At 42.4% G+C, this 23,659-nt stretch overlaps 1 protein-coding gene across 2 annotated transcripts in view; it reads left to right on the top strand.

Moving 5' to 3' along the window:
• The window catches only part of COL5A1 (collagen type V alpha 1 chain), a 241,500-nt gene extending 218,523 nt beyond the window's left edge, over nt 1-22,977 (top strand). Inside the window, exons 62-66 of one of the 2 annotated variants that reach the window (XM_007662135.4) lie at nt 260-515; nt 1,770-1,882; nt 5,606-5,674; nt 12,511-12,744; nt 20,040-22,977. In XM_007662135.4, coding sequence (XP_007660325.1) covers nt 260-515; nt 1,770-1,882; nt 5,606-5,674; nt 12,511-12,744; nt 20,040-20,186 — 819 coding nt within the window. In that variant the 3' untranslated portion in view covers nt 20,187-22,977. Of the gene's footprint in view, nt 1-259; nt 516-1,769; nt 1,883-5,605; nt 5,675-5,739; nt 5,809-12,510; nt 12,745-20,039 lie in introns of both variants that reach the window. The other variant, XM_016226670.3, reaches the window with a different exon arrangement.
• Nucleotides 22,978-23,659: the final 682 nt, after the last annotated feature.

Genomic DNA, 23,659 nt, shown 5'->3' on the forward strand with positions numbered 1-23,659 from the left:
AGAACACTGTCCTAAATACTAGGAGAGTTCAGTATAAGAGACCTGGAAGACACATTCCCTACCCACAAAGAGTTTACAGTCTAAGGGTAAAAGTAGGTTGCCTAATTCAGATGTGATCGGTTACTTTTAATTTACTGGCCTCTTTCTAGGCTAAATCCTCTGTACCTTATACTGTATTTATGCCCCTTTCCAGTAATGGGAAAAGTTCTCAATTATTTTCTTCTCCTTCTTCCCCAACTCACAATTTCACTTTCACCAGGGTCCTCCGGGAGAAGTCATTCAGCCATTGCCTATCCAAGCCTCCAGAACGAGGAGAAACATTGATGCCAGCCAACTGGTCGATGATGGCAATGGTGAAAACTATATGGACTACGCAGATGGCATGGAGGAGATATTCGGCTCACTGAACTCACTGAAACTGGAAATTGAGCAGATGAAGCATCCTTTAGGAACTCAGCACAATCCAGCCCGGACTTGCAAAGACTTGCAACTTTGCCACCCAGACTTCCCTGATGGTAACTTCAAGCAAAGCAGGAGCAAAAGATAGATGACCAACCTGGTGTGATACGTAAATACATTAGCTTAGGCCAAAGGTCCAGGGAGAGTAAATCATTCCAACATATTAGAAAGCCGATCACTTCTTCTTGAATCCTGTTCATGGAAGAGCAAAAGCATATGTTAAGAAATTATTTAATGCTTTTGAGTTGAGGAGGAAAGAGAAGAGGAAGGTTTTGGTGATGGTTTCAGTAGAACAAGCTTCTGCAACTCACAAGCAAATTGTTCACTTGTCTTCCTTAATAGCACAATTATCTAACAACCCCCCAAAAAATCAATCATATTTACTGAACACTTACTATGTGTGAAGCACTCTATTAAGCATTTGGGGAAGTACAATATAACAAAGTTGATAGACATCTTCCCTGCCCACAGTGAGCTTACAGTTTAGAGGAGGAACTTAATTGTTGTACTCCAAGTTACTATATACTGTTTTTGCTATCTGAATTTGCTGCTTAGGAATGGAGACTGGTAAAAAGGGATCAGGCTAGTAGATGGCTGAACGTGGAGAGGGAAATAACTGATCCATTCCTCCCTGTTAATGATAACATGTAGTTAAGTCACAGTTCCAAGTGTGATACTAGAAATATTCCACAATTTATCTGCTAAATGGCCAACGGCATAGAAAAAGACAGTTGTTTCTCTGATATTGCACTGGCTAAATACTTTCAATGCTAGACTTAATCAGGCCACAAGTTTCTGAATTGCTCTAATAATGTTGGTATCTGTTAAGAGCTTACTATGTGCAGAGCACTGTTCTAAGTGCTGGGGTAGATACAGGGTCATCAGGTTGTCCCACATGAGCCTCACAGTCTTAATCCCCATTTTACAGATGAGGGAACAGAGGCACAGAGAAGTTAAGTGACTTGCCCACAGTTACAAAGCTGACAAGTGGCAGAGCTGGGATTAGAACCCATGATCTCTGACTCCCAAGCCCGTGCTCTTTCCACTGAGCCACGCTGCTTCCCAATGTTCCCTAAACATCCAGGGTTCCAGTTTTAGCAAATTATGCCTGAGTATTGCTCCACTATTTCCCCTATCCCTAATTTATTTTAATGCCTGCTCCCTGTAGATTGTAAGTTCCTTGTGGGCAGTCTACATGTTTTAACAACTTTTTTATATTGTACTTTCCCAAGTGCTTAGTATGGTGTTCTGCACTCATTAAGTGCTCAATAAGTTGATTGATTATTTCTCTATCTCTGTCTTTATTCCAGGTGAATACTGGGTTGACCCTAACCAGGGATGCTCTCGAGACTCTTTCAAAGTTTACTGCAACTTCACAGCTGGAGGAGAAACTTGCATCTTTCCAGATAAAAAATCTGAAGGAGTAAGTGACCATATACACATGGTTGTATATATAATAAGTGTTAAGTATTATTGAGTCATTATTAATTTTCCTTAACACTGTTGAGGTCATGCTTTCTGTGTGGTCTCTCTCTTCATTTTGCTTTGTGTATGCTAAAAGTACGTAAGTGCATTTTTCATGAAGTTAAGGTATTTATTAATTTCTTACTGAAGTGCCAGACCTGAGGAAGACACAGAATAATCACATGAGACATGAGAATAATCACATGCTATTCTTAGCTTATTATTAATAATAATAATAATGGTATTGGTTAAGCACTTACTTTGTATAAAGCACTGTACTAAGTGCTGGGATATAATACAAGACAAACAGGGCCCTCATGAGGCTCACAGTCCAAGTAGATAGGTGTACGGGTATGGAATTCCCATTTTTCAGATGAGGGAACTGAGGCACGGAGAAGTTAAGTGGCATGCCCAAGATCACACAGCAGACAAGTGACAAAGCCAGGATTAGAATTCAGGTCCTCCGACTCCCAAGTGTATGTTCTTTCTATTAGGCCATATGGCTTTTTCATACGAGGAAACTTAAGGCCCACACAGGCTAAGTGATTTCCCCAAGTTACAGACCAGGAAAATAGTACAGCCAGGCTGAGAACTGGGAACTTCTGACTGCCAGGCCTGAACTCTCTCAGTTAAGCCACTCTACCATACTTTGTTTTAAGATAGCTTGTTTGGGAAATAGTTCAAAACTCAGTTGTTGGTGTTGCAGTGCATTTTGAATCCATTCTTACCTGATTTCACTTTTTTAACATGCACAGACTGTAGCTACTGGGCTTGTTTTCAGAACGACTCACTTCTATTTTACCATGACTGATTCTTTAACTGTGGAGAGGCAGTGTTAAAGTACTGTGCTTTCTCCAGTCAGTCCCACTGGATCTAGCTTTACCGAACCGTGTCCAACAGAATCTGCCGAGTCAGTCCCCTTATCCCTGTTTTTCCTCAGTTTTGGACCGTGTGAAGGATGGTGACCAGGTTTTACTTTCTACCCTCCGAGGATTTCTCCACCACTAAGAAAGAAGGTCAAGAGCAGGAATTGCCTGTGAATTGAACTACTCAATGATCACACATGGCACATAACCATCCACTAGGGTGTAGGAACAGTTCTTGATTTAATTCAACTTTGCAAGTAGCCACTCACCCATTTGATAATAGTTTCAGTTAGGGCAGTAATCATCAATGGTATTTATTGAGCGCTTACTGTGAGTCAGAACACTGTACTAAGCACTTGGGAGAATACAGTACAACAGAGTTAGTAGATGTGTTTCCTGACCACATTGAGCAAATGGTAAAGAAAGTTGATTTAATTCATTTCATTAGTAAAGACATCTAGAAGAGCAGATTGTTGACCAGGTTTTGAGGGCTAGTTTACTTTCAAGGCTGATTTAATTTATATGCCTCATCAGGATGAAAAGATATGCATTTGGATCATTCCTCCAACTCTTCTGTCCCAAAGGCTTTCTGCCAAGTAACTTAAACTAAAGCATTTACCTGAGGAAAGAGCAAAAAAGCAGGCAGCACTGGTCAACCTGGATTTAAGGTCAGGTCCAGTTTATTCACAGATGATTTCTTCTTAAGGAAAAAAGTCTCCATTGATTCTCCCAGAGAGAATGTTTGCAGCATCCAGCTTGTCAGGGAATTGGCAACCATTCCAAAATGAAAACTAGGTGAGAACCTAAGTTCTCCTTGTGGGCTGAGATTCTCCATCTCTTTAAAGTCTTTGTACTTGGGGTATACATGTCCTTGATCCTAGCATGTTTTTGGTCAGCTGGCCTCTGAAGCTTGGAGGAATGGGTTGCACTCATGCTCAGAAGTGGGTCATGAGAGAAATGGTATTGTGCTACTGCTTGTTGGGAAATTCATTGTAAGAACAAATTTGAAATTCAGAAAAATGAGCTTCAGGGAGCTTGTCTGTCTAGTTGCATTCCAATTCCTGAATTCAATTTAAAGAGTCACTATTATTTCCACTGCCTTCCATTGCCATGAATTCATTATGAATAGTTTTCCAGCTAGTTGTGAATGAGAATAGAAGTTTACCTATAAATTCAAGAATTCTCTAGTAAAAGAATAATACCCTTGATTCCATCCTGGCTGCCTCTGAAGAACAAAGAAGGCTTTATTATCTTCTGTTTGGTTCTCTCCATGTTCACAAAACCTCTAGTGGGGTAGGCAGGGGAGTTGCTGTTTTAACTACATTTCACAGGTAAGGACAGTATTGCCTAAGGAGGCTAAATGACTTAATCTGGGGACATAGAGTGAAAGGAGCTAAACTGGGAAGATAATTATCTTTTTCCTAATAACCAACCTGGGAATTTTTTTTCTAAATCTTCTTTGCTGTCAGAAAAGTTAGGATAAGGGGAAAGAAGTCAAAAGGAAAGCATTAGAAAGAGAATGAAATCGATGCTTGAAATTGAGCTAAAAGACATTTCTAGTTGCTCTCTCCAACATGCTCAATAGTATTATGATAATTTAGGGTCCCCTCCTCCTAGAAGAGATAAGTAGTTCTAGAACTCTTACTAAGCTCATACTTTAATGTGAACAAGAATTTTTAAAAAAGGGTGGGGAGAAAGGTTAGGGACTAATGGGAGAAATAGAACAAGCAGCCCTGCTCTCACCCCTTGTACTCCAGCTCTTTGGCAATCACAGGTAGTCAAAACTAAGTAATAGTGATAGTCATAGTGCTGTGTGCAGAACACTGTACTATTGCTGGGAAAAATCCCCAGGTGACAATTAGACCTGGCCTCTGGCCCTCAAGGAACTCACAATCTAAAAGTGGGGAGGAGGGGGAAACAGTATAAAAGATGAGGACGGTAATGAATACAACTAGAGGGAGAAGATACTCTGGATAGAGGAAGCAGACTTCCAGCCTGCTTGGAGTCATACAGTCACAGCAGAGGCTGCAGACCCAGCCATAGACACCGCCACAGTCTTCTCATTGTTCAGAAAGTTGAGAAGGCTTCACACCGCCCCTTCTTCCTCTCCTCTGGGCTGGAGAAGGAAGGGCTGATGGAAAGTCCTGTGTGTGTGTGTGAGAGTGATGGGCAGGTAGAGAAGAATACTTGATTCCATTGATGGAAAGGTGATCATAGGATCTGAAAGGATTAATTCTCTGCTTTGGGCTTTTTCCAGAGTTTGGGCTTCACAGTGCATTTGATTCTGCTACCCAGTAAAGTCATTCCCCTCCACAGATTAGGAGAATAGCTGCTTGGCATGGAGGCTGGTGGGGTTCTCCCATTGAGTCTCCTCTAGGCTTCTTCCTATTCCCACACCTTGAAGTTACTGCCACTGACACCCAGTTCCTACAGTGTTCCTGTGTTATGAGAGAGAATGAGGTGTAGGCCATGACAAGAAGCGTTGCTGAAAAACTCCAAAGGAGCTGTGAGATGCTTTAGTAGACTGTGAGCTATTTGGCAGAGGTATTGAAGAGAGAGGATAAAGGCTCCTTATCTGTAAGTACTGAGAGGATGAAGCAGGTCAAGCCTTAGGCAGCAAATTGTCCTCCATGATTTGGACAAAGCAGTTCTGCCTTGGTATTTAGCTGAAACTTCAGTTAAGCAGCCCATTCAAAGCCTGAAAGCTTGTTTTGAAGAAAATTGGATGGTGTCAACGAGACAGAAGATGGAATGGATTTTTAACTCTTGTGTTTTCTGTTTCTCTCCCTCCTCATCTCACCCTCCTCAATGTTTAGGCTAGAATCACTTCCTGGCCTAAGGAAAACCCGGGCTCCTGGTTCAGTGAATTCAAGCGCGGTAAACTGGTAAGGCTCTTCCCACCTCTTGCAGTTTTGGCTTTAAACACCACCCCCCGTCTCGTATTTTACAGAATAAAATGGCCCGTTGGCCCAAAGAAAAGCCTTCCACATGGTATAGTCATTACAAGCGAGGTTCTATGGTAAGTGTCTGCCCTCAGCCCGGCCGTCTGAGTCAGAGCACACCGCAGCACCTGCTTCAGTTATGGCCAAACTCACAGCACAATGCATGCTGGACTAATAAACTTAATCAGCAGCTGTTGCCACCAGATTTGCCAATCTGTTTCCCATTGAGGTTCTGAGACATTGGAGGCTTGTAGGGGGAGAAGAGAACATAATGATGTTCCTCTCCTCCTCTTCACCCTCCACAACCATCCTGGGAAGAGATTGTTCAGGCCAGGAAGTGGGAGGAGGGTTTCAATTTCACTTCAAGATAGTTTCTCGTCAGGCTCCGAGGGTCTTAGGTCACTGCAGCTTGGAACTGCGGGCGGTTCTGAAATGGCAGCGGATCGAGACCAAGCTGCTTTCCATGTACACTGGCTCTCAAGCAGTCTGAGCGCTGTAGCCAGTAGACCTGAAAGCAAAAATCCATCAGTGGTAATTATTAAGTGCTTACTGCTTGTAGAGCACTGTTCAAAGTAGAAAATTCATCTGGAGAAGGGTCCTAGAACCCTTAAAATTTCAGGGCCTTTCCAGGAAACACCTGTTCCCACCTGTCCTCTGTCCCAGTGTTGGCAACGAGATGAGTTGCATTTTGCACTTCCCTGACCTGGAAGTATCTGTACTTCCATCTATAAGTATGGATGCAAATACTGCCCTGCAGGAATATTCAGATTTTTCTCCGAATAAATGCATTTCAAGGGATCTGGTTGTTTGAAGTGGCTTTATACCAGAGTCATAAAAGTTTTCTTCCTTTTGGGCAGGATAGACTTTAAGGTCGCAATCCAGATTTCTTTGGCTTCATCTGCCTGAATGAAATACCTGAATAATTCAAGCCTAAAAATTCAATTTGACTAATTACAACCTCATCACTCTTGCCTCCCAATACTTTTCATTGTAATTGTGTAATCATCTGTTAAGCGCTAGCTATGTGTCAAACAGTGTTCTAAGCGCTGGAGTAAATACAAGTTGACTAGGTTGGGCACAGTCCCTGTCCTACATAGGGCTCAGTATCTAAGTAGGAAGGAGAACGGGTATCCCCACTTTACAGTTGAGGAAACGTGGGTGCAGAAAAGTTAAGCGATTTGCCCAAAGTCACACAGCAAGCAATTGACAGAGCCAGGATTAGAACCCAGGTCCTTCTGACTTAAATGATTGTGAATGGCAGAATGTGGGAACTGCTATTGACTTGGATTTAGTTCCAGATTATTTAACCCAGCTTCTCTCTGACAGAGTAGGTAAATCAATTTCTGGGGATCGGCAAACAGCACTCCTTCATCTCCAGACAATCATGAACCAGAATTTAACCCGGCCTCAGTTGGGGAGGATGATTTGAGAATAGAGTTGGATTCCTTGGGTAAAATCCCCCCACAACCCTTAAATCTGGAAAAAAAAATAACCTTTAGAAAGTAATGGAAAGCAGAGACTCTCCCCCTCCCCAGAAGATCCTGATGCAGATTGCTGATTTCTGGGCTGGGGGCGGACCATCGGGTGCACTTAGTTATGGAATGACCAAACCTATGCCAGGTAAAGAAGGTATGCCTAGAGGAAACACTGTTTCCCTGGTTCTCCCTTCAGTTCCTACCCCAGCTGGCCACATTCTAAAGGAATCTGCCTTCTCAGTCATGAACACATCTTATTCTGAAAATGCTGATGCTTCTACCCCAACTGTGCTGTTGGTCTTCCATGGCTCTTTCCACGAGGTGTCCATCGAGCGATGGAGTGCCCTCTTCCACACATAGGAACATCTGAAGATTCCGACTAGCATCACCCAGAGAATATATCTCATTTCTTTATCTCAATGCACTTCACTGGCTGATAATTAATACCTCTTGTATTTGTTTCATTCCAAAAGAGATTAGCTTTCCTGTCATTTTAAGGACTGATTTTCACTTCAGCCACAATTTTGGCAGTTTTGACTGATCTTCACCTAAGCCACAATGTCAGCAGTTTTTTTTTTCCTGTTCACGTCAGAAATACCTGACATTCTCTACTTAATCGTTTCTTTCCACTGTTTCTCTGCTCTCTCTCCTTTTCTGCAACTTCATCTGAAATCTGCTTCCAGCACTTAGCAGGACGTACTCATGATATGCTTCCTGAAGAAAAAGTGGTGCCTGAAAACAGGCTACACTTGGTTCTGTTCAGGTAAATGGCAAATCTGGGAGTGATGGGAGGAGGAAATCGAATACTAAGAAAAAATTAAAATCCACATAGGTCCCTACAGAGAACAGTCTATCCCTAGAATCAAACAATCAATCCATAAGTATTATCTCAGCAACTACTGAGTGCAAAGCATTGTACAAAGCACTTGGGAAAGTAAAATAGAATTAAAGTTCATGATCTTAGAGGAAATTTTGACCCAATGGGCAATATGCAGGTTGTCGTGTCATCACCGGGTTTGATCTCAAAAAAAAACTGAAGGAATGAAAAATACACAGCCTGTGGACACATTGACACCCTGGCAAACTCAGGCCCTCACTCTCTTAATTTTATCGCCATTGAATTCACTCTCCCCTTTGGGAAATCTGAGCCAGGAATAGAAAGATATGGTCCTCACTTCCCAACTATGGTGAAATTCAATCCTGGAAACTATTTTTGCATCTTTTTCCATTGTATATAGAAACTTACCATTCAAAAATGGTGTGGGATAACAATGAATATAAAGAAAAATACCAGTTTATCTTTGTTAACGCTTCCATATCGTTAGTTTTTCCCTCTAATTAGTGTCACAAATAGTACAAAAGTGAATATTCATTTCCCGCCATTCATCATTATATTCACATGGAAATCATTAGAGGATTTTTTTTAATTAAGTAAAGCAACTTGGGTCCCACTTCATTTGAGGCCCTTGGATGGCTGTCTTCTATGTTAATAATGGTTCCAGCTATGCTCAAATCATAGGGATGACATGGTTTGACCTGATGGTTCAGCCACAGAAGAAAGCTAATGCTGTTGAATATTTCAAAGGATCAGCTCGCTCCTAATCGAATTGACCAGGCAGACAGAGTCCTTGTATTAACGTCCTTCTATGTACTGGTTGGCTTTCTTTGATCTTTCTTCTTGGCATGCCCTCTTTCTCATGGTCAGTCATATTTAACTCTGAGGAAGAGAACGCAGCAGGATCCTGGATGCCTGGTTGGTATATGATTTTATTGTGTTGTGATTTGAACTTGATCTTCAGAACCTGTATAACCTTACTTGGTTTCTTTAGGTTTGGGGCCACTGGGTGATTTTTGCCTTGGGAAGGAGCAAGAACTGATTCACAGGACTAGATATGTATATCATTTATTGACAGAGATGATGACACTGGAGACTAGTCTTCATTCTGCTAAGTTTTGATAAAATACTAGATTCCTTCTTCCGACAAAATTCCTTCAGAATTGCCTCCTTCAGATATGTTTTGTAAAAAAAAATGTGGTTTGGAATCACCCAAGTCTACTTGCCTTCTAGAGAAGCAGCGTGGCTCAGTGGAAAGAGCACGGGCTTTGGAGTCAGGGCTCATGAGTTCGAATCCCAGCTCTGCCACTTGTCGGCTGTGTGACTGTGGGCAAGTCACTTAACTTCTCTGTGCCTCAGTTCCCTCATCTGTAAAATGGGGATTAAGACTGTGAGCCCCACATGGGACAACCTGATTCCCCTATGTCTACCCCAGCGCTTAGAACAGTGCTCGGCACATGGTAAGCGCTTAACAAATACCAACATTATTATTATTCTAGATTTTGCCAAACGTTTGCAAAAGAAATAATCCAATCAACAGGATCAGTCAATCACATTTATTGAGCACTTACTGTGTGAAGAGCACTGTACTGAATGCTTAGGAGAGTATAAGGTAACAGAGTTAGTAGAACCGTTCCTTGCCCACAAGGAACTCACAGTCTAGTGGGACAGACAGAAGGAAATATTGTTCAGAATGGAAATTCCAAGTCTAGATTGGAGTGACTAGATGTAGCTAGGCATAACGTGAGGAAAGAAGCAGGATATAATAATAATAATAATAGTAGTGGTATTTGTTAAGCACTTACTATGTGCCAAGCACTGTTCTAAGCACTAGGGTAGATACCTGGTAATCAGGTTGTCCCACATGGGGCTCACAATCTTCATCCCCATTTTACAGATATGGTAACTGAGGCACAGAGACGTTAAGTGGCTTGCCCAAGGTCATACAGCAGACAAGTGGTGGAGCTGGGATTAGAACCCATGTCCTCTGACTCCCAAGCCTGGGCTGTTGCCATGCTGCATCTCATCTTCGGTGGTTACATCTTTGTCCCTTTGCTCCAGTCTCTGGTTGAAGGTTTCTAGCTCACAGACCCTCCTCCTTCCCATTATACCTCCCCATGTGCCCAGATAATTAATTAATAATCATATTTAAGAGCTTACTATGTGCCAAGCACTGTACTAAACATTGGGGTGGATACAGACTATCAGGTCTGATGCAGTCCCTTGGGAGGGGGAACAGCTATTGAATTCCTGTTTTAAAGATGAGGAAACTGAGGCACAAAGTGAAGTGACTTTCTCATAATTGCACAGCGGGCAAGTGGCAGAGTCGAAATTAGAACCCAGGTGTTCGACTCTGATTTATACACCTGACCATATACTTTCTGCCTATATACCCTCATTCATTCATTCATTCATTCAATCAATAGTATTTATTAAGCACTTACTATGTGCAGAGCACTGTACTAAGCACTTGGAATGTACAGTTCGGCAACAGACAGAGACAATTCCTGCCCTTTGACGGGCTTACAGTCTAACTGGGGGACTCCTATGTACCGTATGCTCACCCCCATGCCAAGTGCATCACAGTAAATGGGCCACTCAAGGTAAAGGCAGGCCAACTTTTGTTGTTGCCTTGTGGTGCCAACATTGACAGAAATCCAAAGGAGATGTCATCATGTAGGTGCCATTTTACAGGACAAGGGCAAAAGAATTCCAACTTTTACGAAAAACCCACATGATCTCAGAGGACTAGAACTCAACACACGTTCTCAACACACACAGAATTCCCAGTTGGGGACTGTTGGAAGAATGTTGATTGAATTTGATCTTTCCCTCTCCTGGTTATCTGTTGCTCTATCTGTAAATCTGTGTCAGGGCCTCTGATATCTTTTTCTCCTGAGACCCGTGGAGAAGACCATCTAAAATAGCTAGCCCAGCTTCAATTGCAATCAATCAGGCGATATTTACTGAGCACCTCCTGAGTGCTAGGTACAACCCTGAGTGCTGCGAAGAGTTCAGCATTAGCAACATTATTGTCAGAGACACATAAATAGAGATAATCATATCAATCTGTGAAAATGGGACTGGCAGACTCCTGGAATATATTCTGTGACACTTCCTGTGAGAAAAAGTAAGCTATTCATGAGCAAACCTGACTGTTCTTTCTCCCCCAGTTTTCAGATTGAAACCAGTAGTGATATGATTTATTAAGCTCTTACTGTGTGCAGAGCACTGAACTAAGTGCTGGGAAAGAATACACCAGTGAGAATTAAACATGTTCCCTGTCCCTCTGGGGGCTCACAGTTTAGAGATGCAGCATGGCGCAGTGGATAGAGCACGGGCCTGGGAGTCAGAATGTCATGGTTTCTAATCACGGCTCCACCAGTTGTCTGCTGTGTGACTTTGGGCAAGTCACGTCACTTCTCTGGGCCTCAGTTATCTCATCTGTAAAATGGAGATTGAGACTGTGAGCCCCACGTGGGACAAGCGATTTCCTTGTATCTAACCCAATGTTCAGTACAGTGCCTGGCACATTATAAGCACTTATCAAATGCCATCATTAAATTAATTAAATGAGGAATGAGGAAAGAGTCCCAGGGGCCAGATTTCAGGAGGAACTCAGATGATTTCACTCCTATTTCTAAATAGTGTTTGCATTGTCCCATAGAGGTATAATTTCCACTTTCCTTTTTTGTTTTTTTTCTTGGCATCCAGCTGCCCTGAAGACTGTAAGGCCAAGATTTCAGGGCAGTTAACCTAATTCTGTTCCAAGTTTGAAATAAATCACCTACGGCATCAAGTTTTTTTTGCTACCCAGCAAGGGCCTCATTTCAGCCACTCCCTCACTCTACTTGAGATTCCATGAACATTTAGGTCACCAATTTCCAAATGTGAAATCAAGTCCTAAATAGGGCAACTGACAACTCAGGAGTGCATAAGTAGGTCTAGGGTGCGTAATTAGTTCAGAATTGAGTTTGCTAATACCAAGTCCTGGTCGTCTGTGGAGAGCCTGCCGGGCCACAGAAACTGCTCGGCCTCGGGACCGGATACAGTGCCCTACCTCCGCCCCAACCCTCAGTTTAGAAAGTTAAAGAGTGAACTGGAGGTTTGGAATGATCCTTTCTTTTTTGTGAGCCTGGGTTTGGGGGACCAGCTGTCTTCACTCTTTTCATTGCAAAGAAAAGCAGGACCACCATCTGGTCATCCCCACATTCACAGAGCTGCTCAGAACAAGGGTGGCTTCAGAACACGAAGGCTATTTGAATGATGGGGTGGAGTATCGACAGCCCAAGTGAGAGCTAAAGCAAGCTCATTCTAATTTGGTCTTGAAAAAGATGGTTTGCTGTGACTTTCTCTCATGTGTACGTGGGCGTGTGTGTGTCAGGGGCCGGAGACGGTGATAGGTGCTGTATATACCTTGTATTTCACTGGTTAGTTTCTCCCCATCCCTCATTCCTGGTTCCCTCTAGCTCTCCTATGTGGACTCCGAAGGCAACCCCATCGGTGTGGTACAAATGACGTTCCTCCGGCTCCTCAGCGCCTCAGCCCACCAGAACCTCACCTACAACTGCTACCAGTCAGTCGCCTGGCACGATGCCACCACGGGCAGCTATGACAAAGCCATCCGCTTCCTGGGATCCAATGATGAGGAGATGTCCTATGACAACAACCCTTTCATAAGGGCCGTTGTGGATGGTTGTGCAGTAAGTATCCTCAGGGGTAGAGGAGAGAACGAGACAGTTATCTGGGGTCACTAATGGAAGAAGAGGTGTGGTACGCTGGCTGGCACATAGTATTTATTAAGCACAGTGCCAGGCACTATACTAAACGCTGGGATAGATACAAGATTACAGTTTGGATATAGTCCATGTCCTACATGGGGCTCATGCACCGATCCCCATTTTACAGATGAGATAACTGAGGCACAGAGAAGTCAAGTGACTTGCCCAAGGTCACACAGCAGACACGTGACAGAGCTGGGATTAGAACCCAGGTCCTCTAAATCCTGGGTCGATGCTTTTTCTACGAGGTCACGCTGCAGATAAGAGTGAGATGCCGGGGGCGTGGGTTTCTTTTTCCTCTCCCTGGGTAGACGGGTGATCCAGTGTCAGCTCAATTAGGCCTACATACTGCACCTTTTGAGTGTACTTCTCAGTGTTGCTAAATCTATGTCCAATTCCACTTGCATCTACAAACTGGTATAATCAAAGGGAGAAATGGTGATTATTCTAGAAATCATCTGAATCACTGAGTGATTTGCATGCTTTCAGAATAAAAGATTCTATATCCCCTTTTATTCCATCTTGATGCCAAAATAATGGGGGTGATGGGAGCCGTTGTTCTATTAGAGCCCAGCCTACATTCTCTGCTCCTCTAGCGCCAGCTTTCTCACTGTGCCCCTGTCTCATCTATCTTTCCACCTACCCCTTTCCACATCCTCCCCTTTGCCTGGAACTCCCTCCCCCTCCATATAATCCAGACCTCCACTCTCTCCAGTGGAGAATTATTAAGGTCCCATCTCCACCAATTGGTCTTCTCTGATTAATCCCTCTTTTCCCCATCTCTCTCCCCTTTCTACATCATCTATACACTGTGATCTGTGACCTTCGGACATTTTGGACATTTGATATTCGCCTCAGCCCCAACCCACAGCACTATGTATGCATCTTTAAATTATATATGCCTGTCTCCCTCTCTAGACTGTAAGCTCATTATGGGCAGGGAATGGGTCTGCTAATTTTTTTGTATTGTACTCTCCCACTTGCTTAGTACAGTGCTCTGCACATAATCAGTGCTCAATAAATATGATGGATTGATTTAGGTTTCTGGGTGTGGGATGAAACCACTGCTTTAGTCCCCACTTTTTTGGCAGCTGAATTAACCTCACTCCTCCTTGATCCTTGGTAAGACCCGATTGCTTCCTAAGAAGGGCTGGAAAGACCCCAGATTGGATCTTTCTTATGATTTAATTCTTTGAAGCCTGACCTCCATTTCTAAGCCTCATTCCACCTGCTCTTTGCTCTAAAGTCCTGGTCCCTCTTTTGCCCCTTCATTCAAAATGAAAGCTTGCTATCTCTCCCTATCACTTTAACAGCAGGTGATTGAAATTTGGGATTTTTGCAATTTCATCTAGCATTCCAGGCTGCTTTGCAGTTCAGTTCTGGAGCTACGACTCAGGTCTACAGTGTGCTTTGAGATCTGCTGAAAGGCACCTTGAGTTATTTTTTCTTTTAAAATAACATAACTTTCCAAAACTTGGTCCCTGGGCAAGCCTGTTTGTTCTTTGAAATGCTAGGTGTTTTGAGTTACTTTTCTTCTTTGAATGATGTATCGACACTTCAGAGTGTGCTGCAGTATTGACAGTCTGCTCACCTCTCACAGAGTTTTTTTGGTTTGTTTTGGTTTGTTTTTTTCCCTTAACATGTATCTGTCACCTGCAAACAAGAGGCTGAAAGTTTGCAAAGACTGGACTGCTGACTGGGGCTCCACATTTTTGGAAACTGAGAAAGATTTTGGGGTGGGGAAATTGGTGGGTTTTGCTCTCTGTCGATTCAAGTCATCAACCTCTCCTCTCCATCTTTTCTGCTTTTGCAAAGGGATAAGTTGAAGCCAACTCCTTCTGGATAAACCCATGCTGGCTAATGCTGGTGCAGAGGCACACAGTCCACAAGTCTCTAGGATTGGGATGATAAAAGTCCACAGGACTTTCTTGTTTTAAAAAAGATATTTGAAGACTTGTAATACAGAGTTTGTAGGTAACCAGGGTTGACCTCTTGAAAACTTATTCCAAGCCTTTGAGCAAGACCATCCTAGTCTCTTGAAGAGAATCTTCACTACAGATGAAATCACCAGTCGTCTTCCATTGTCTAGGGCCAGCATTTGATACTTCTCACTATCATACACTCCTTCCTCCCACTTTTTTTTATGGTATTTAAGTATGTACTATGTGCCAGGCACTGTACTAACCTCCTAGAGTAGAAACAGGGTAATCAAGCTGGACACAGTCCATGTCCCTCATGGGGCTCACAGTGTGAATCTCCACTTTACAGATCAGGAAACTGAAGCATAGAGAAGTTAAGTGACTTGCCCAACATCACACAGCAGACAAGTGGCACCGCTGGGATTAGAACCCAGGTCATCTGACTCTCAGGCCTGCGCTTTAGCCACTAGGTCCGGGAGCACAGCTTGATCCCAAATGGGACTCCTGAATCACTTTTGGCTGAACTTCCACATAGCTTTTCCTTTCTCAACTTGGATTCATGCAATCATTTTTTAATTTCCCTCATTCACTATCCTGGCCATGCCATTATTGAATCTCTTAGTGAATCTTCTCCAGATATATTAGAACACTATGGATAGTGAACCTACCTTTCAAAGGGGTTCTCCTTCCCTCACAGCCATCCTTTTCTCCACCTCTTACCAGTGTGGCGTCATATGCCAGCTGTATTAAATACTGGAACTGGGACAAGGTCCTGCAGAATGAAGGTTTTAATGCAGCTTTAGAGATTACAGTGATTGTAATCCAAGGCTTGAATGCTTTTAATAAAAAGGCAAGGCAGAAAATTCAATTAGGATCCCTACTTCTCTTAATATTTTTGAAAAGAAATGAAAATATTCAATATTCACATCCCCAAATAGAGAGTTGTTTCATGGGAAAGTTTATATTCAAGCCCTGCAATTCCTTTGTTGATAGTACTTGTCAATTTGGTAGCAACAGAGGAGTCTTAAAAGACCTTGGCAGGGTGTGTGGAAGCTGTGATGGCTCTTTAAATCTGGAGAAAAGTAAAGCAGTCGTTTAAAAAGAGTGAGAAAGAGAGATAATATTCGACTTTAAATAATCAGCCCTACTATTGAGAGTCAGAGATGTGGATTTCTGCTAGGAAAAAAATGCTGGGGAGTCATAGAGAAAGCTGTTTGGTTCTTCGAGTAGAGGACCAGTTCTCAAACTTCCTCGGTTCCCAGCTCTGTCTTCTCTATGGGCAAGTAATGAAAATGCTTCGTTTCCCTCCTACATGGCACATTCCTCCTGCCAAGGGGATGAGGTGATTTTTGCAAGGCCTTGGTGGAAAGATTTTCCCTGCCAAGGATCAGTGCCATTTGGAAAAATTAAAATCCTCTGATCTGAAGAGTAGCAAGCAAAGTTATTCCTTGCTAGTGAAAGGTGTTTCTCCTCCTGATGAATTGGAGGATGTTTTCCCAGTAGAGCTGGGGAATCAGAGTCAATCAATCAGCAGTATTTACTGAGCAACTACTGTGCGCAGAGCACAGTATTAAGTGCTTGTGAAGTTCAATAGAGCTGGCAGATGTGATCCTTGCCCTCAAGGAGCTTACACCCTACTGGAGGAGACAGACACAAAAATAAATTACAGAGAGGAGGAAACAATACAGTATAAGGTGAGTATGTGAGTGCTAAAGGGGATTGTGAGTATTTAAGTGCTTAGATGGCCCGAAAGTGCTGGAGATGGCTTTTTGGGGGACCTAAAATGGTGAGATTAAGACATGAAGAGGAGGGCAGTGATATGTTGGATGTGAAGGAGGGAGGATGTGAGACAGGTTGGCAGTAGGATTTATGAGAAAGAGGCACAGTTAGGTTAGTTTGAGAGGATTGACGAGTGTGAGCTGAGGTGTAGTGGAAGAAGAGAGTGGATAAGTAAGAGGGCATATGTGCATCCATAGAAATCTGACTGCTCGACAGACAGCATGTTTTAGAATGCCTTACCTCGTGATCTGTGCACTTCAGGAGGATGGGCTGGAATTCTCCCTGGGGAATGCCAGACCCACAAGTCAGAGGGATGTCTTAAGCAGTAGTACCATCAGGGGTTCCAAAACCAAGTAATTCCTCTTTTCCCTCAGTTTTGTTGAACCCCCAGTTATTTATCCATGCTCTCAGACCGTATCCTAAAAACCCATTCTGGAAAATCATAACCTTTATCTCAAATGGTTGTGTTATGGTAGCATTGCTATGGAAACCTAACCCATTCTTCAGGTTAAAGCACCTGCTTCTATCCGGGGAGGCTGGGTGATTCATATTGTAATAACAAATACCAAAGGAATTCCCTTTCTAATGTCTGGGCCATTATTTGGATGTGCAACCACTGATCTTATTGCCCTGATGTATGTGGTTGCTGGGATATAGCCCATCCCTCTGAGATGCATAAATCACAGGGTAAGCCAGACTGAAAAACAGTGGCACATAAATCCGCTTGTGTGTGCAGTTTTGTATGCCCTTGGGGGCATTTCTGCTACTGTAATAATTATTTATATTTCTGAAATAACAGTAAGGCCAGCAGGCTCAATAAAGCAAACAGATTACTTTTGAATTCCAACTAACTTTAAATATGTTCTTCTCCAAGCACTTTCATAATAATAGCAACCTCAGAAATAAATTCCAATGAAATGGCCTGTGTCCGCTCTGCCACTTCCACCCCCATCATATGGGAGGGAAATGGACCCAATTGGAGCCGATGTAGTTTGCTGGCTTCCTGTCTCAGCCAAAGCCAATCTCCTCGACTCTGCACATCATCTCACAGTTGGCTGGACTGGTCCTCAGCCCATTCTCAAGCTGGTCTCTGTCCCCCATCTGCTCATCACCAGTGGCAATCATCATGAGGTCTTCAGGGCTCTCACTGAATGTATATTGAATCCTCAGCAATCCACTCTTTCCCTTAGAGGGACAGTCGTGTGAAAAACTAATCACTTGTTTTCATCCTGGTCTACCCAACATATAACTACCCTCTTTTGTGTAACTCCCTCCATCCCTAATTCCAACCCATCATTTAGTGCTCTTCCTACACTTGATAAGGGACTTTTGCCCTGATGCCAGACACTTTCCTAAAGGCGGAATTTGTCTGATATCTAGAATCAGAGCTCTTGGCTCTTTAAAACCACCAAACCTGTGGGCATTCGACTTTGGATGGCAGAGATCACCGGAATCTGAATGCATTCATTCATTCACTTGTATTTATTGAGTACCTACTGTGTGCGGAGCCTATGCTTTGTGGTTGGGAGAGTACACTGTAACAATAAACAGACATATTTCTTGCCCGCAATGAGGTAACAGTCTAGAGGAGGGGACAGGCATGAATATAAATAAATTACAGATATGTACATAAGTGCTGTGGGGCTAGGAAGGGGGATGAATAAAGACAGCAAGCCAGGGTGATGCAGAAGGGAGTGGTAAAAGAAGAAAGGAGGGATTAGTCCGGGGAGGTCTTAACTTGCTTAGGACAAACAGTATGCCCAGTGAGTAGAAAAGGCTCTTGTTGTCTTCTGCTTTATTACTGGTGTTTGGGGAGGGTAGACTGGTAAATGTGATGATTGGACACACTCCATTCATTCATTCATTCAATAGTATTTATTGAGTGCTTACTATGTGCAGAGCACTGTACTAGGCGCTTGGAATGAACAAGTCAGCAACAGATAGAGACAGTCCCTGCCGTTTGACGGGCTTACATTGGGAGAGACAGACAGACAAGAATAATGGCAATAAATAGAGTCAAGGGGAAGAACATCTCGTAAAAACAATGGCAACTAAATAGAATCAAGGCGATGTACATTTCATTTACAAAATAAATAGGGTAATGAAAATATATACAGTTGAGCAGACGAGTACAGTGCTAAGGGGATGGGAAGGGAGAGGGGGAGGAGCAGAGGGAGATGAGCAGATGGATTAAAAAGCTCACTGTTGAAGACATCAACTTTTAACTCTAAAGACAGCTATATGTGACTTGAAGAGTTGGCTTTTCATAAACATCCATAAGAATCCATTTTAAGTATGTCTGGTATGTAACATCTGCCATCATCATCAGTGGTATTCATTGAGCACTTACTATATGGCGAGCACTGTACTAAGCACTTGGGAGAATACAACAGAGTTGCCGGACATGTTCCCTGCCCACAGTCACCTTATCAAGGAGGCTCACACCATCAACCTATTCTGTGTTTTCCAAACTATCGTGCATACTGTTTCTGACCTTTGTCTAGTGGAAAGCTAGACAAAGGCTACTCTTAAAATTGTTTTGGTCCTTAAGGAAAAAAAAAATGTTTTCAACAAAACAGTTCTGAACCTAAAATGGACCCCACTTCAAACTAAAGTCTCCTGTACACTCAAACCCATTTTTCCAAGACACCCGGTTTCCTTAGTTTCCTCTAGCTAGCACCTTGGAGGTGACTCACACATACAGGAAATAACTCCACATTTTCTTTTGATGGAATTGCGTTTTCACTGCGGTCACAGATGATCCTAGGAGTTATGTCTCCTGAGGACAGAATTTTGGTTGGTATATTATTTCAGGGACCAAAATATATTTCTGAGACCTTGAACAAGTCGTCACTAGCCTCTGGCTATGTTATGGGCATGTTTTTTTCTTTTTTTAATGTTATGTGTTAAGTGCTTACTGTGTGCCAGACACTTTACTAAGCACAAAGGGTAGATGCAAGCCAATCAGGTTGAAGACAGCCCATTCCCAACGTGGGGCTCACAGTATTAATCTCCATGTTACAGACGAGGTAAGTGAGGCCCAGCGAAATTAAATGACTTGTCCAAGGTCACACAACATAAAAGTTGTGGAGCCAGAATTAGAACCCAGATCCTCTGACTCCCAGGCTTGTGCTCTATCCACTAGGCCATGCTGATTCTTGAGGTTCCCCTTTTTGGGAGCAGCTTATCCCAAGTTCATGCCACTGACCTGGCCATCTCCATTCCTCTTTCCTCCACCTGAACCCCCACCTTTCGGTGCATTAGGGATGTAAGGGGGTGGATTGTTGGCCTGAGACACAAAAGTAGCAGCTAAAATGGCACAGACCCCTTCTACCTCTGTCCCACAGGTCCTTCCCCTTGAGAGGTAGACACTGCCACAAGAAACCATTCCCGATAACTTTTTTGTGTCCCCAACACTTCCCTTTCATTAGATTAGAATTTGGTTGGTACTAAGCCCCCAAAGATGTACATTTTCTTAAACAATGCTTGTTTTCTTTCTCCTCCCTTCTGTGTCACTAGACCAAGAAAGGCTATCAGAAGACTATCTTAGAGGTCAACACACCCAAAGTCGAGCAAGTGCCTATCGTTGACATTATGTTCAATGACTTCGGAGAAGCGTCACAGAAATTTGGATTTGAAGTAGGACCAGCGTGCTTCATGGGTTAAGAGCCAACCAAAACTAGTCTCCAAATGAGCAACCTCGTAACCTCAACCTCATCGCGCTATTTTTATTTGTCACATGCAACGTTCTGAAACTGGACAGTGATTTTTTTTTTTTTCCCGCCTGAGTTCGACTGTGCCACTGCTTCCATCTCTATCAAATCCAAAATGGAAAGAGAGAAAATAAAGGAAAGAAAGAACCGATCCCTTGACAGCCTCTGAATCACATGACCTAGACCCAAGCTATGTGGCAGACAACCTTTCCACACTCAATTACTGCTCACCACACCCTGACACCTGCTTCTCCAAAAGCTCCATGGATTCCACATTTCAACCAAACAAAGGTACAATGGCAAAAATGGATTAAAGACTTCTTGTCACACAGCTCTTGAAACAGCTGTGGACTATTTTTTGGAAATAATGAAAAAGGTAAACTTGAAAATAGGCATTTCTTTTGACCTTAAGAAGCAGGAGGCAAGCTTGAAAAGGTCATTTTCACAATTGCTTGTGCCTCCTTTTCTAAAACAACCCCCTCCAGCCCCCAGATACTAATGCATCTGGGGGCTAAAGACCATAGTGTGCATACTTTTCCTGTGTATTAAAGGTGCTTATATTTTTGTAAGTTTGTAAGTAAATATTTGTTTTGTATATTATTTTAATTGTTAAATGTTCCTGGCTTCAAAACATGCATGTGACCCAGGCTTTAAACTAAACCAGCAAGCCAAAATTCCACCAACAAAATCTCAAATGGAGGCAGTTGGTCTGGATTCACTGTTGGTGTCCAATATACCAACCAGAAATGTGAGCCCTTGATAGAGGAATTGAAGCAGTATTGCCAAGCACACACAAATTGGCAAGATTTGTGCTGGAAAATTGGTGCCATAAAAGCAACTCCTATGGTACCTCTTTTTTCTCCTGGTATCTTTTTATTAATTCTGTGGGGGTTTTGTAATGGAAAAAAAGGAAAAAAAAGTTATACTCAGTCTTTTGTATACTTTCCTACCTTGATATAAAGGTTTAAATTAATTTTTAATTGCTTCCTCTTAAATTCCTTCATTGGTATTTTTTTTTCCTGCAGCTCTTGATGGGAGACAGTCTGTGGCAAGGAAATCACAGTTTCTTTAAAAAATAAAATTAAATTGGTGCTTATTACATTTATCTTCGTGGTGCTAACTGTTTAAGAACTTCTTAATATAACACTGGCGGTGTCCTGCCACAGTTTGATCTCCCAGAAATCTTTGCTCTGGCAATTGTCTATCTAGACAAAGTCTTGCTTAGGACTTTAATATAAATGCATGCCATTCTCGTATCCATTCAGTATGTAGAGCAACTGTTTCTTTTTTAATTTTATTATTTTAGCTTCAAAGGCCCATGTAGAAAGTATTAAGTGTGCTGACTTGGTTTGGGAGAAAAAGGAAAGCATATGCATATGCTTTATGTGGTTGTAATTCTACCAGATTGTACTCAGTTGCTGAATGTTTGTGGTGCTAATTTATGTTTGTTCAATGTACTGAAGTGAAGATGAAACTGCCAGTTGTCTCACGTGCTGCCTCAGCAGTAACTGCCTTAAAAACAGCTTAGGCACACAGAGAAATGTGCAATTTGCTTTTGATGCCTAAGATGGCTGCCAGGAGCTCTTTTATCAGCAGCCTGCCAATTAGCAATTCGAATTTCAATCAGCAGTGCTCCCTGCAGCAGTTTCCTCTCTTGGATCTCTATGATGGAAAATATATATGTAGATGTAATATGTATTGTTCCTCGCCTATATTTAGCTTGGGGTGCTTTGTGTGGGGAAGTGCCTGCAGGGGAAGAGAGAGCAAGATTTTTCAGAAAGGAAAGGACATCACATTTACTGTGAAAAGATGCTTATATATGATGTCCCTTCCCTCCTCCTGTAGAAAACAAACTTGAAAACGGAGGTTGAGGGTCACACGCTTCCCCATGATTTTCCAGGGTTGCAGTGTCTGCACAGTCTAGGCAAAGCTGCGATGCCGAGACTGTCAAATGGTGCTTTTTCTGTTCTCCTCGCTCTCGTTTCTCCTGTTGAGCAATGGTACTAGCTTAGGAACCCACAGAAACTACAGAAAGCCAATCCAGGAAACAAACAAACAAACAAAAAACAAACAAAAAACACCCCCTACACTTCTCAAAAGCAAGTATTGTTCATACCAAACCAAAGTCTAATGTCCAGATCACTTTGTGCCCAGAGGGCAGATGGGTTCTAAGAGGCTGGGGGTAACTCAAATTCCTTGCACATTCATCTCTGCAAAAGAAAAGCCATATATAGCTAGATCGATCGATGCAAACCCTTGTGATGATGTCTAGGTCATGTGATTCTGTTATGACTTCTCTTTGAGAGAGATTCGTCTTTTCTTTCTTTGTCTTTTTTTTCTCTGTTGATCCCTCCAAAGTGTTGTAATTGTACTGAAGTTCAAACGTGTCCCGTTCTTCCCCAGACCACTTTAGCTACGGTATATTGCAATAAAATTACTTCTTGTACTTGCAGAAATTCTTTTTGTGTAATTTTATTTTTTCCCTTAATATATATGACTTGAACAAATGTTGATTAAGAAAAGAAAACCTATGGAAAAGATTTTAGTAGATAAGGCCCTTTAAAATATACTGTCAAATGACATATTGTACATTTCTTAAAAAGTCCATTAAACATGTCATAAAATTTAACTGTAATGCCCAGAAGAGGTATTTTTAAATATTTTAAACCTGTGTAATAAAGGAATAAAGGAATAAATGTAATAGATTTTTTTCAATAAATCAAGTTTACTGTTTCCACCTAAAACAACGTGATGTCAATGTGTTCTTAAAGTTTTAATTCCTCTCCCACATCTCAGCTCACTGGTGTATGAACAAAGCACCACTGGAGCAGGAAGGAATACTCAAAATAGTGCACATTACTAAAAAGAAAATATAGAAGCACACTCTACAAGTAGTCCAAGCACAGTGACAGAAAGCAAATCTTTTTCTGATGAGAAACAGAAGTTAAATCTTCCCTTATATGATGAGGAGGGGACAGAAAGGTGTTTTTCATATGGTGTGATTTTCTTTTCTAAAGCAAGTGCTCGTTGGTGTGAATGTGTCCTATCCATAGGCAGCAACGCCAATTTATTGGGTCTATGCACAGGCCTGATTGGACATTTGTTCATATGTGGGAAGGGATCAGAAATGGTGACGAAGTTGTTTCTTTGGAGATAATCATCAGCTGAGCCACTGTGAACAACCTGAAGACAGGTGAGGACTTTTAAGGTCAAGATGTTGAAGTACAGAGATATCTTGAATAGTCAAGTCATTTGTTGAGTGTCCAGGTCTACCTGAGGACAAACCAAGACTCATTCTTTGTCAACAGGACTACTTTAACCTTCGGGCAAAAGGTGCAATTGTCCCAGGTTTCTGATGTCTTTAAGGACCCCTCTCCTCCTCAACAGCCAACAGGGAGGCATCCTTGAAGACTTCTCGCCAGTATC

The sequence above is a fragment of the Ornithorhynchus anatinus genome, chromosome 4 (assembly GCF_004115215.2).
Source record: "Ornithorhynchus anatinus isolate Pmale09 chromosome 4, mOrnAna1.pri.v4, whole genome shotgun sequence".
Taxonomy (NCBI): Eukaryota; Metazoa; Chordata; class Mammalia; order Monotremata; family Ornithorhynchidae; genus Ornithorhynchus; species Ornithorhynchus anatinus.